Below are 14,364 nucleotides of genomic sequence, written 5' to 3' on the forward strand. Positions count from 1 at the left end.
TCTCTATGATGAGCATTGCATTGGACCAATGATGGTGGAAGTCATGCATCCTTCATGACATCACGGGAGGCAGAGAGGTTAGCAGAGCCAAGGGAGCCAACGGCCTGTATTATTAATTGTACTGGCAAATATGGGATAGAGGGGAGCGCATTTTACTAAGGACAGGGACACTAAAGCATTAGGAATACAAATTTGTATTCCCAATGTTTTAGTGTTCCTTTAAACCCATATCTCAAAATAAACTTTTAACCACTCATAATTACATAAGCAAATGTAGTCATTTGTAATTATACTTATCAGAGAAGCACCAACAGTAAAGTTTTTACAAAGCCCAAGTTCCACTCACAAATTGACTTATTTTTGTGTATGAAACTGGTGCATGGGACCTGGTAAAAAAAATAATGCCTATTTTAGAAATCTCCTCTTTCTTTCCTTGGCCATACATACCGATGAAATGATTTTCCACATCCACGAGTCTGCCGGCTTGTGCAATTGATGGCGGCACACGCTGGCATTTTACAATGCCATATAGAAATATTAGCCTTAAAGAAAGGTAGAAAATTGTTAAAGCAATGAATGCAACTCCAAACACAAAGAAAATAAAACTCAGTGCATTTCTGCTAACTGACTGTAAAATATGACAGTTTAGATACCAGTGTCTAGCTCAGGGGTAGGCAACCTGTTAGCAGCACTGTGTCGGTCCTATTTTATTAAATTGAGGAGTGTATGTTGCTGTACTCTGCTTGTGTTATTTATACGGCAGTTGCTTTGTATCGTATTTGTGCGTATATGAGCTATTATATTGTATATGTTCATGAGTAGTTTGTGGTATCGTTTATGATACCTATGAATGTAGGCTGTGTATGGGTGCTGCTTGTGGAAATGTGTGTGGGGATGGATATATCACATAGTGTGTATCTGTATGGGACTGTTTGGGATATTGCATGTGAGAGGGTGCATGTGGGGTTGTGTGTATGTACGTGGATTGTTAGTGGTTTTACGTTTGTGTGGGGGCTGTTTGTATTATTTGTATGAGGGGAGGGTTATTCTGCATTTCTGTTTATATCTAGCAGTGTGGGTGGCTTCCCTGGGTTTCAGTGGGGACCAGGCTGGCCAGGTACAGGTAAAGGACAGGAGCTGCAACCTGCTCTACTCCAGTGTGGATTCACATTCACAAGTCTGAGATCACTTTCTGTACGTGCTGCAATGCATAAATTGAGGATTGTCCTTCACAACCTCTTCGTATTAGGAGATATCTGAAGATTCACTGTGACTCCTGATAGGCCAGAGCCTGTTTGGCTCTAGCAGCCTTGAGTGCCGTGCAAAGACACATTGAGTGCCGTACATGGCACACGTGCCATAGGTTGCCTACCCCTAGTCTAGCATCTCACTAATTCTGAATCGTGAAAACTAAATGTTAATGTAGAAAGCCAATTGAGGAAGCCTGGGAACAGGTGAAACACGTCTTGGAGGAAGTTTTCCAGTGATTTACTGTTTTTTCACGGATCATTCTTGATCATGATTCAAAGTCCAGGAATTCAATGATTTCTTTTACTGTATGTGCACGTGAAGCTAATTGGAGATTTCAGTTCTAAAACATCTGCCTACTTGCAAGTAAAAGTCAACCTCAAATCAAAAGGTATTAAAGGGGGGGCAGAGTCTGAGCATCTGTGACAAAAAATCCAGCAATGGTCCAGAAAGAAGACAACACTGTTCATGAGCAACATGCCACCATCATGTGGAATTACATTAGACTTCTAATGTGTAAAAAAAGAAATGTGATGTTCGATTGATTAGCCAATGGAGCAAACCGACTTGGTAATCTCAATAATGTATTAATACAATGTCTTGTTCTTTCTTGAATAGAAAGCTAATGATAGGCTAAGTCAGCTGGTGGTCTCTGCAGTTCACCAGCAACCAGTCTGAGAGTAGCCTCAAACTCCAAGGGAAGACAAGCTGACACATACACAACTTTGGGCCTATACCGTTTAACCCCTTAAAGTAAGACTGCATCCAGGACCTCCTGCTATCATAACAACTTAATTGAAATGAAATGATTTGCCCAGAGTTCTCAAGTTTTCCTTTTAAAGCATTGGTTCCCAACCTGTGGTACCCCTTTTAACCCCTTAAGGACACATGACATGTGTCATGTCATGATTCCCTTTTATTCCAGAAGTTTGGTCCTTAAGGGGTACCCAACCTGGGGTTCACAAAAAAAAATAAAAAAAAATATTTGATTATGGTGGCCCTGCCAGTGCAGTCGCACAGCATGGGCTGGAAACGGCAAGTCCATCAGTTGGCCCATGCACTTAGAGCCATCCGATAAACATGGGCAATGAGGGGCACTGCAGCACTTTAACCTGCAGGAAAGCTGGGAAGACGTTTCAGCTGGAGGGTGGCCAAAATCTTGACCTGTATGTATCTGTGTGTGTGTGTGTGTGTGTGTGTGTGTATGCGCGTGCTTCTGTGTATGTGTCAGTGTGTGTATCTGTATGTCTGTGTCAGTGTGTGCATCTATAGGTCTGTGTCTCTGTAGCAGTGTGCGTATCTGTGTAGGTGTCAATGTGTGTGTGTGTGTGTATCTGTATGTCTGTTTGTGTGTCAGTATCTGTGTATTTCTGTGTATCTGCATGTATGTCAGTGTGTGTCTGCATGCGTGGCAATGTTTGTATCTGTGTGTCTGAACATCTGTATGTGTGTCAGTGTGTGTAGATGTCAGTATGTGCATCTTTGTGCCTGTATCTGCATGTGTGTTATTGTATGTGCGTCAATGTTTCCATTTGTGTGTCTATGTATCTGCATTTGTTGCAGTGTTTGTGTCTGTGTGCCTTTAGATCTGAATGTGTGTCAGTATTTGATACACTGACCCACATACAGATGCACAGACACACATACAGTTACACATTCACACGGACACATAAGCAGATACAAACACTAACACATACACACATTAGCATACAGATGTATAACACACATATGCAAGCATGGCCACATATGCAGATACACAGTCTTACACACTGCCACACATGCAGATACATAGACACATAGATAGAATCACAGACACACATGCAGATACACATATACAGTGCGTCATTGAGTGTATCTGCATGTGTGTTAGCGAGCCTTTCTTTCTGATATATGTGTGTATATTGTAACGGATCGCCTGGCACCCCGACTTGGTACCTCCGTTAATGGATGCTCCTAGCGCTTCCTGAGGACTCCAAGCACTCTGGCAGACACCACAATCACCGAATCTGAGAAGCATATGAATGCTGTCAAGCCTCTGAATGCTGTAGACAGTTGAATAGGAACCATACGAATAGGCTTACACTCCTAGCAGTCAACTGGAACAGCATGCAATAAATCCTCCCCCAATAATGAGACGACACTTCACTTTGAGGGTAAAACAGGAACTCTGGACTGGCTCATCCAGCCTGGCTTTTATTACACTTGTACACTTACAGGCCACACCCAGGGGGAGGCATAAAATAACCAATCACATACATGGTTCAGCCCACACATCCCCTCCCCTCAGATAACAGTAAACCCAATTATACGGTACACATTTTTAACCAAGTTCTGGATGTACCCCAAAAACAGGGGGTACACCTTTAAATCCAGCATCGCTGGATAGCCCTTATTCAAGGGCACAACATATCCAAAAATCAGTTCATTCGGATAAATGGTTCGGGAGATATGGGGTTCCAAAGATTTGACCGACCGCATGGGTAAAGTATCCGAAAACAGTTCCATGCATTTTGGCCCTGCGGTCGGTCACAGACAGGGGAATGAAAACAGACGAATTGCCTGTGTTATAGAGCCTGGAGAGGGTTTGAATGAATTCCCTTGTTTGTGGGGTTCTTTCTACCGAACGGCGGGTCATTCGGTAGTTTCTATACGAATTTCTGGAAGTATGGAGGTCTCAGCGGTGTTTGCCTAGTCGAGTGTCCGATTTTAGTTCCAGACACTCGACGGCAAAACACCGCTGTTCGGTAGTTTAAGATGGCCGCCGCCACGTGTTCGTTTCCCGAATGGCGGCCACCAAGAGGACAAAGCATACATTACACTGATTGCCAATTACCCGTTTGCAACATTGTTGCAAACGGTAATTGGAGGCACACTTATTCCTGGGTGGTCTGGTTGTTCGGTAGTTTCACTCAATATACTGAATGGAGTGATTCTACCGAACAATCAGATGAATGCTGCATACATATAACCCAGGTTAACTGAACACATAAATGCATACATGATATTAAAGGACCAAAGGCAGTATTACTGTAATATGCTCCACAGTCTTAAAGGTACAGTATCCCAAAAGTCCCAATATGTCCATCGATGATTTTAAAGGGCCAGTAGCAGCAATATAAAGTACAATATGCCCCAAATACCCCAGGGGCCATAGTCAGCAGGTAGGAGGCTAGCAAACAGGCTTCTCCAGGGCCCAGTGGCGAGGTTGGTTTCGCCACACATATACATATATATATATATATATATATATATATATATATATATATATATACACACACACACACACACACACACACACACACACATATACACACTTGGGGCAAAAGAAAAGCAAGGTGAGCTGGGGGCATAGGAAGAGCAAGGAAGCCTGGGGAAGAGGAAGAGCAGGGAGGGCCTGGTTGGAAACCACTGCTTAAAATGGACACCCTTAGTACAAAAAACAACTAGAGCTTACTGGAGCAAAAAGACTGCCCCTGCAGACTCAGCAATGCAAAAACAGATTTTTGCATTCTCTTCTGGACCTGCAATCTTGGCAGGGCCGATGTTCAGTATCTTGGAGTTCATGCATCTCTAGGAGGAGATTATGGTTGGCACAGCATGGCAGTTGCTGCACATGCACAGTAGCCCCCCCCCCCCCCAAGCTTACTTGTAAGGAACTGATGTTCATGATGGAACTATGCTACATGGAAACAGGAGGGGCAAGTGAAAAAGGGGAGTAAATATTATTTATTTTAAATCATAGAGAGGGGAGACTAAATCTTATCTAAACAGATAGTAACCCTTTATAAAAATCTGTTTAGCTACTGACCTAAGCAAGGCCATGCATGACTGTGCTCATTAGCCTATGCTTATCAGTTAAGTGCTCAAAAACCCTGTATTGGTCAAACTTTGCTCTCAAAAAGTTGCTCTGTCACCACTCCTTCTAGAATGAGTATTTTATAAAGATAAAATCTTTATGAAATAATCACAATGACTGTGTTGGAATTCCACTGATCCTCCTTAGACCTCAGTGTTGTACTCTCGCACATGCGCAATAATACAACACGGGAGTGGGCTTCTGGCAGATAAAGCGGCAGAAGCTGAATAGGACCGACTAGATGAAGATGGCGGTGGCCACAATCAACAGGATTAGGTAAGTAAAACGTACCTTTCCCTGTAGCCACCTCACGTCGAGCACAGCAGTCACGATAGTTGCTTTAAAGGGATAATTCCCTCCTCTCTCCCACTTGCGCCCTCCAGTCAGTGAATCAAGGGTTAAAACCCCTTTATTTACTTATCTGATATCAGCGCCTATGTCCCTTGTCGCTGGGTCACGACTTGGCCTCATGAGACGAGTGGGCGCTAATGCACATGAGAGGCAAATGCAGCGCGTGCATTAGACCTCACTATAGGAAAGCATTGAATCAATGCTTTCATGTGGAAAAAAAAATCTGATGCTGGATGTCCTCATGCAGAGTAAGAGGAAGTCCAGTGTCAGTTACAGGACCAAACGTGCGTTAGGATCCAGGAAGTGCCACCAGTGGCTGTCTGGGAGACAGTCACTGGAGGCAGATTTAGTGCTGCAATGTAAACATCGTAGTTTCTCTGGAACTGCAATGTTTTACATTGCAGTACTAAGTGCAATAGGCACACTGTACCCAGACCATTTCAATAAGCTGAAATGGTCTGGGTGTCTATAGTGTCCCTTTAAGAAATTCAGCTCCTCCAGCAGTCGTCAGCGCATCATACTAAAACAGCTTGACAAACAAAGGTGGGAAGGCACCAAGGCCCTCCTAGTGCCATAATCACTACTTCACAATTAAAGGACCACTCTAGGCACCCAGACCACTTCAGCTTAATGAAGTGGTATGGGTGCCAGGTCCAGCTAGGGTTAACCCATGTTTTTATAAACATAGCAGTTACAGAGAAACTGCTATGTTTATAAATGGGTTAATCCAGCCTTAAATGATGCTGCCAAATTTCTTACTAAGAGATGGCCCATCAGTAAATTACCTACTAAGATCCAGAGGTTGCCTATTTTTGCTAAGAGTATAAACATTTTGTAACAATTATAACCATTAGAAAGCATGAAAAAGAGTCTTAGTGGATAAAAGCAATACAACAGACAGACTCACACCACATTATCAATTAGAAAATAGATAGTAAAAATAACCAAAACAACCCAACACATATTTACATAGTTACGTATTTCTATAGCTATTCAATGTAAGGTCTAGAGAATTTAAAGTGATTTTTAAATGTTAAGCTAAAAAAAAAAAAAAAAAACTAACCTTTAAACCTAGATGACTTGGAGAATTTTCCAATTTGGCTACTGTGACCTAACAGGTGAAAGTCACTTTGAATCCCTGACCATTCACACTTTAGTAAATAACCCTGGCTGTCATTACACATGTTGTATATTTACATGTTGTATAAATCATGTGATTTATGGGATCTCTTAGTTATGTCATCTGAATACGTACCACCTTCATACATACCTATCCTGAGTATAACTATAGCACTTTTCACCAGCCGGGGCTCCCGGTGTCGCTGCCCCTTAAAAATGACAAGTGTTTAAAATTCAGTATAAGGGTACCCCGCAACACGGTAAGGGTGTACCAAAATGGCGGCCGTGCAATAAACTCCTACCATGCAAATTAGGTGGCCGCTAGGATCTTCTTTACGCCACTAGGCTTCTATGGACAAACAGCGCAGGCCTGTCTTGGTTTCAGAGAGTTAAAAGACATCGGAGACAAAAACGATACTGAGTTGCGGAAATTTAGACGAAGGACGCCATTTTGTAGGAGTCCACTCTCTCGCATATTATCAATAGTGAAGGATGCAGCAGTGGAGTCGAGTGGATGCAAATCTCTTTTGTTCAGACCTCTAACTAGGTTTGCGTTACAGAAAAAGGCTTTTTTTTTTCTTTTTTTTTTCAACAGCCTTTATTTATTCTTTGATATCTGAACATAGTGATTGGTAATGTTGTCATTGATGATGTAACCACATGTGAATGGAAGCGAGGCTGCAGTAGCAGTGGGCAGAGTAGAGGTTAGTGAGTATTCTGTAAAATGGATACATTATGTTTATCTGTATTTCACACCTGTACTCCAGTCCTGTATACCTGTCATGTAATATAGTGCAGTAAGAGCTATGTAAATACAGACTGCATACCTTCAAGGTAAACATTACCAGCAATGTGCGATATTTAAATCCTCAATACTAGTGAATGTTTCATTTATTTCATGTTACACATGTATGTGTACATCCTGTTTTACCTGGCTCAACAAGGTGAACATGAAATGAATGAAATATATTATTTTGTCCAGTCTGATGCTGCACATTGGTTGGTATAAAGTGGTATTGAATTATTTGCTTGGGTTTAAAAAAATAAAAATATTTTTTTTTTTAAATTGTTTATTTTTGTAGTGCAGGTAAGTACAATAAAATGTGTAATAATATTTACGGCAACATTCCCATTGGATTTGTCAAAATAACATGTTGTACTTTTTTTTTATAATAGTAAGTTAACATGTGAGGCTGCTATGTCTATACAGGACTATATGTTCCCTATATATATATTCCCCATACTTTAACCCTTTGTGTCACTATACCCCACTCCCTCTAGCATGTAAGCTCATTGAGCAGGGCCCTCAACCCCCTCTGTTCCTGTACGTCCAGTGGTCTGATCTCAATTATGTGTCTGTTAGTCCACCCATTGTACAGCGCTACGGAACTTGTTGGCGCTATATAAATAATAAAATAATATGTGTGCTTTAAAGGACCACTCTAGGCACCCAGACCACTTCAGCTTAATGAAGTGGTCTGGGTGCCAGGTCCAGCTAGCTTTTACCCTTTTTTTTTTATAAACATAGCAGTTTCAGAGAAACTGCTATGTTTATACTGAGGGTTAAGCCAGCCTCCAGAGCCTCTAGTGGCTGTCTCATTGACAGCCGCTAGAGGCGCTTGCGTGCTTCTCACTGTGAAAATCACAGTGAGAGCACGCAAGCGTCCATAGGAAAGCATTATGAATGCTTTCCTATGCGACCGGCTGAATGCGAGCGCGGCTCCTGCCGCGCATGCGCATTCAGCCGATGACGTCGCGAGGAAGAAGAGGAGGAGGAGGAAAGCTCCCCGCCCGGCGCTGGAGAAAGAGGTAAGTTTAACCCCTTCCTCCCCCCAGAGCCCGGCGGGAGTGGGTCCCTGAGGGTGGGGGCACCCTCAGGGCACTCTAGTGCCAGGAAAACAAGTATGTTTTCCTGGCACTAGAGTGGTCCTTTAAAGCAGAAAGCTTCATACAGGCAAAACTAGTGAAAGTATAAAGATAGATCTTGTCGATTTTAGCATCAGACATATTTGCTGTTTTTTTTTTAACAAGACATGAAAAATATGCAAAACTGCAGATTTCTAAGTTTTGGATTTTTTTTTTTTTTTTTTTTTATAGCTTCCCTTCCTGTTAGCATTAGTGCCTCTGTATTATGTTTTGCACAACTTTATGAACACACTTTAATTTTGCTGCATGCCGTTTTAATGCACTACAATGTGTACGGGTCTGATAACATACCTGAGTGCTATTATACGCAGTTTTGGAAGATATAGACTGTAAGCTCGTTTTATCAGAGTCCTCTTCAACCTATTGTTCCTGTAAGTTTTTGTAATTGTTTCATTTATTGTTAAATTTCCCTCTCTTTTAAAATTGTAAAGCGTTACAGAATATGTTGGCGCTATATAAATGCCAATAATATTAATATATTATGGATTAAACCGCTTTTTGCAATGCAACAGTGAGCAGGGCAAGACAATTTTTTATAGAGGGCTCCAGTGCCAAAGGTTAAAGGGTCATTCCACAGATTACAACCACATTATCATAGTAGTTATGGTACAAGAATGCAAATGGAGTATGTGGAGTCTCATATTAGTGACAGTTTATAAAATTGCTCATTTATAATTGGAGGCCGAAACCTGACCTGGCTGTCTCTCAGACAGCCAAGGAAGTTTCCTCTCTCTTCCAATAGCCCCACAGAGCTAATGGAAGCAGCATGCACGCTGTCTTCCCTCTCCCTCTTGGACGTATTGTTTAAAATTTATATTTTTTGCACGAGTGTAAATAATAATAGTAATATTTAGAGATGGTTTTTATCCAAATTTGAGTTTCTGAACGGTTTTAAAGGAACACTATAGTTTCTGGAATACAAACCTTATAAAATAACAGTTTAGGTCCTGGCCCCTCTTACCTCCGGTTAAAAAGGTTGAGTTTACTTTTACTCTTTTTCCAGCACTGTGTGGGTCCATTGTGGCTGGCTTTGCCCACGCTCCTCCTCCAGCTGATTGAGAAGCATAGGAAAGCTGTGATTGGAATTACACCCGGTCTCATTTCAAGCTGGACAGAGGTGGCAAATGGTGTCCCTCAGGGTTCTGTTCTGGGACCCCTTCTATTTAACATGTTTATAAATGATTTTTATAAAAAGCATTGAAAGTCATCTTTCAGTGTTTGCAGATGACACAAAACTCTGCAAAGTAATACAATGTAAGCAAGATATTACTTTGCTGCAGAGGGATTTAGGTAGACTGGGGGACTGGACACTCAAATGGCAGATGAAATTTAATGTTGAAAAATACAAAGTTACGCACTTCGACATTAAGAATGCACAAGCAACCTATACCTTTAATGGAAGCGAATTAGGGATAACAATACACGATAAGGACTTGACAAAAGAAAACATGCAGAAAAATATACATTTTAAATGAAGTGTTCCTTTTAAAAAAGATTTATGCAGCAGTTGACACAGCCCGTCCAATGCTGTGCATCTGGGCACTAGATGCAAAGATTTGTGATGAAGTTGTTACAGTGCCCTGAGTGTCTCTTTAACCCCTTAACGCCGTTACGGCGTTCTATGCCGTCGCGGCTTTAAAGGGCTTTAAAGCCGTTGCGGCGGCATAGAACGCCGTAACGGCTTGCAGCCCCAGGAGCAGAGGTGTACTCACCTCCGCCGCGATCCTCTTCTGGGGGGCTGTCTGAGAGCCCAGGCAGCCCCCCTCCGGCAATTGAGGCCCCCGGGGGCCATGTGATCGCTCTCAAAGAGCGATCACATGGCCCCCTATAGCTGGCTATGGATCTGCCAGCAGGGGGACTGTCTAAAATATTAGACAGTCCCCCTGCTGGTAGGAAGAGTAAAAAAAAATATTAAAATGTTATAAAATAAATTAAATGCCTTTATATATATATATATATATATATATATATATATATTCAAATGGAAAGAGTGCACTCAAAGGTCTTCTTAAGGATATAAACAATTTATTTTGCCAAAATTTCAAAAGACATACAAGTCGACGTTTCAGTCCTCGTGGGACTTTTTTCAAGACAATGAAAGGCAGGAAAACAGTGATTTAAATATGCATTACAGGTGATTTGATTGGAGAGTGAATTATATGAAAGAGAGGCTGTGCAAACGTGGAAAAGATTGTTCAACTTTGAAAGTAGGGATTAACCCCTTGAGTGCCTAAAGTAAAAAAAGCCTGACTGTGATTGTGGTTACGGCCAAGCATCTAATAATCTGCACTCGCAGACATATTTTAAAATTCAAGGATAAGAACTAAGAAATACTGCGGCCACCTTAATTTGACTAAGAGTTTAAGGATCTTTTTGAGTTTTTTAACAAATTTTGTTAAACTATGTTAGACAATATTTTGCATTTGCTACATTTTTAGCGCTAACATACGGTGGCTGTATATAAATTGGAATTCCCAATATAAACCGAAACATTTTAACAAAACTTCAAAGTATGTTTGAATGCCCCGCCAGGGTACTATATATATACCTAATTATATTACAGTATTACGGCCATACAGTCTATAGAGTCTAACAGAAGTAACCATCAACCAACATATTCTAGAGAAGATTAACATATTCTAGAAAAAATAATATGGATAGTGTATAGTTGAAAAAAGTCTCATAGATAAATCGCCCATTTTTCTTTAACCTTTAGTACAAATATATCGATATATCAATTGCTATGCTCTTCTTTATCTTTTCGGGGTGAAGCAGTTGAGTGGGTTAATTTCATTAAGACCCCCCGGGGACAAAGTTCCCAATGTAAAGATCCAGAAGGCTTCTCTTTGAAGAAGTAAGACATCTCTGTCACCTCCCCTGTTCGGGGCCGGAACATGTTCAATGCCCATGAATTTCAATGTGGGCAGTGTGTGTCCTGCTTCCAAAAAGTGTTTGGCTATGGGGGTGGTTGCTATGCCACTTGATAACGCAGTCCTTATAGTAGATCTGTGTCCCCTCATGCGCTCCCTAAGGTCATTTGACGTTTTACCGATATACATGAGTCCACATGGACAGATGATACGATAAATTACATGTGTAGTGGTACACATGATCCTTTGCCTTATCTTGTATTCTTTGCCTGATCGAGGGTGGTAAAACACTTTACCCGGGGTCATACTATTACAAGCCATGTATTTCAGACAACGATAGCAGCCTGGGTTTTGAACAGATTGTTGTGCCATAGATATATCTGTATGAACCAGGTAGTCTCTTAGGTTCCTATTTCTCCTATAACTAATCATAGGAGTGTTTTGAAATATCGTCGGTAGTGTTTTATCTTTTTTAAGAACCTCCCAATTGTGTCTTATTTTCTGGGACAGCACCGAGGCAAGCACAAGACCGGTACATTGAGTGCGGGACATTTGCAGTTTATATATATATATATATATATATATATATATATATATATATATATATATATATATACACATACATACATACATACATACATACATACATACATACATATACACACACACACACACAGATGAAAAGAGTGCACTCGGAAGGTCTTCTTAAAGATATAAACAATTTATTGTGCCAAACTTCAAAGACATACAAGTCGACGTTTCAGTCCTCGTGGGACTTTTTTCAAGGTCTTGAAAAAAGTCCCACGAGGACTGAAACGTCGACTTGTATGTCTTTGAAGTTTGGCACAATAAATTGTTTATATCTTTAAGAAGACCTTCCGAGTGCACTCTTTTCATCTGTATATATTGAAGGCTGAGGCAGCACCGAGGCAAGCACAAGACCGGTACATTGAGTGCGGGACATTTGCAGTTTATTTATATATATATATATATATATATATATATATATATATATTATATATATATATATATATAATATATATGTAACGTCATACGTAATGTATTTTAATATTAATATTAGTATATATATTAAAATACACTTAGAATGACGTTACATATATAATATGTATATATATTATATATATAATAGATCTACATATATATATATATATATATATATATATATATATATATATATGCATAATTACAATAATAAATATATAAAATAATTAAATAAATAAAATATTGAAACAAAATATAAAATAAATTATATATTCATATGTAATTTCATTCTAACTGTATTTTGTTATTAATATATATATATTGGAAACAGAATACACTTAGAATGACATTCTATATATATATATCTATATATATATATAAAATACAAATAACCGCAAATATATATATATATATATATATATATAGAGATAAATACATATAATTACATAAAAGATTACATTAGTATACACGTAGAATTTATATACCTATAAATGCATATATATTAAAATTCTACGTGTATATTTAAGTAATTTTTTAACATAATTATGTCATTTGATTAATTAAAATTTTATTGACATGCCTGACAACACAGGGAGAAAGTGCAGAGAATTTAATTCGCAAGCACTATATTAAACCCTGTAACTCTCCAAGACACCATAAAACCTGTACATAGGGGGTACTGTTTTACTCGGGAGACTTCGCTGAACTCAAATATTAGTGTTTAAAACTGGTAAATTGTATTACAACGATGATATTTTAAGTAAAAGTGACGTTTTTTGCATTTTTTACAAACAAACTGCACTTTTATGGACTATATTATTGTTGTAATATGTTTTACTGTTTTAAAACACTAATATTTGTGTTTAGTGAAATCTCCCGAGAATAACAGTACCCCACATGTACAGGTTTTATGGTGTTTTGGAAAGTTAGAGAGTCACATATAAGGCTTGCATTTCATTTTTTTGACATTGAAATTTGCCAGATTAGTTATGTTGCCTTTGAGACCGTATGGTAGCCCAGGAATAAGAATTACCCCCATGATGGCATACCATTTGCAAAAGTAGACAACCCAAGGTATTGCAAATGGGGTATGTCCAGTCATTTTTAGTAGCCACTTAGTCACAAACACTGGCCAAATATTAGTTTTTTGCTTTTTTCACACAAAAACAAATATGAACGCTAACTTTGGCCAGTGTTTGTGACTAAGTGGCTACTAAAAAAAACTAAACATACCCCACGTTCAATACCTTGGGTTGTCTACTTTTTCAAATGGTATGCCATTATGGGGGTAATTCTCATTCCTGGGCTACCACACCGTCTCAAAGGTAACATTACTTATCTGGCAAATTTCAATTTGAAAATGGAACGTTCTATATTTGACCCTGTAACTTTCCAAAACACCATAAAACCTGTTAATGGGGGGTACTGTTGTACTCGTGAGACATCGCTGATTACAAATATGTGCATTTTGTTGCCGTAAAACCTAACAGTATTATGACATTTACAGCTAAAATGTGAGGCGGAACTACAAATTTAAAAAAAAAATTAAAATTTCACAGTTTTTTTTAATTTTATTCATAATAAATTGTTTCAAATACAAATATTTTATATGAAATGAAAGCCCTGTTTCTCCTGAACAAAATGATATATAATAAGTGTGGGTGCATTTAATATGAAAGAGGGGAACTACGGGTGAACAGACATATAGCGCAAATTCCAGTTTTTGTTTACGTTTTGTTTTGATCAGAACGTGTACTATTGACTCCGTCCTGAAGGGGTTAACTTGCTCTTTTGATATTTTATTATTTAGGTGTGTGCATGCACATATAAATTGTTAATTATAGTATCTGAGGTCAGATTGCAAACTGGTGATTTTACTTTGCATTCACTACAAATGGTTTTGCTGGTTAGAACATTCTATTGTATGCTCAACTTTGACATAGTGTGTATATGAACTTGCAAGTGATGTGACCTATTTCCTGTGTAATTTCT

General features: G+C 39.3%; 2 protein-coding genes across 4 annotated transcripts in view; one reads left to right on the forward strand and one right to left on the reverse strand.

The window, feature by feature from the left end:
* The window catches only part of LOC134611444 (THAP domain-containing protein 1-like), a 44,073-nt gene extending 36,968 nt beyond the window's left edge, over positions 1–7,105 (reverse strand). The window contains exons 1-3 of one of the 3 annotated variants that reach the window (XM_063455331.1): positions 6,877–7,105; positions 6,726–6,783; positions 448–542 (exon numbers count right to left, since the gene is read on the reverse strand). In XM_063455331.1, coding sequence (XP_063311401.1) covers positions 448–515 — 68 coding nt within the window. In that variant the 5' untranslated portion in view covers positions 516–542; positions 6,726–6,783; positions 6,877–7,105. Of the gene's footprint in view, positions 1–447; positions 543–6,725 lie in introns of all 3 variants that reach the window. The other 2 variants (XM_063455329.1, XM_063455330.1) reach the window with 2 other exon arrangements.
* A 112-nt stretch (positions 7,106–7,217) lies between these two features.
* The window catches only part of LOC134612821 (zinc finger and BTB domain-containing protein 49-like), a 45,876-nt gene continuing 38,729 nt past the window's right edge, over positions 7,218–14,364 (forward strand). Inside the window, exon 1 of the mRNA XM_063457266.1 lies at positions 7,218–7,278. The gene's annotated coding sequence lies outside the window, so the exon portion shown is untranslated. The remainder of the gene's footprint in view (positions 7,279–14,364) is intronic.

Source organism: Pelobates fuscus, chromosome 5 (assembly GCF_036172605.1).
Source record: "Pelobates fuscus isolate aPelFus1 chromosome 5, aPelFus1.pri, whole genome shotgun sequence".
Classification (NCBI taxonomy): Eukaryota; Metazoa; Chordata; class Amphibia; order Anura; family Pelobatidae; genus Pelobates; species Pelobates fuscus.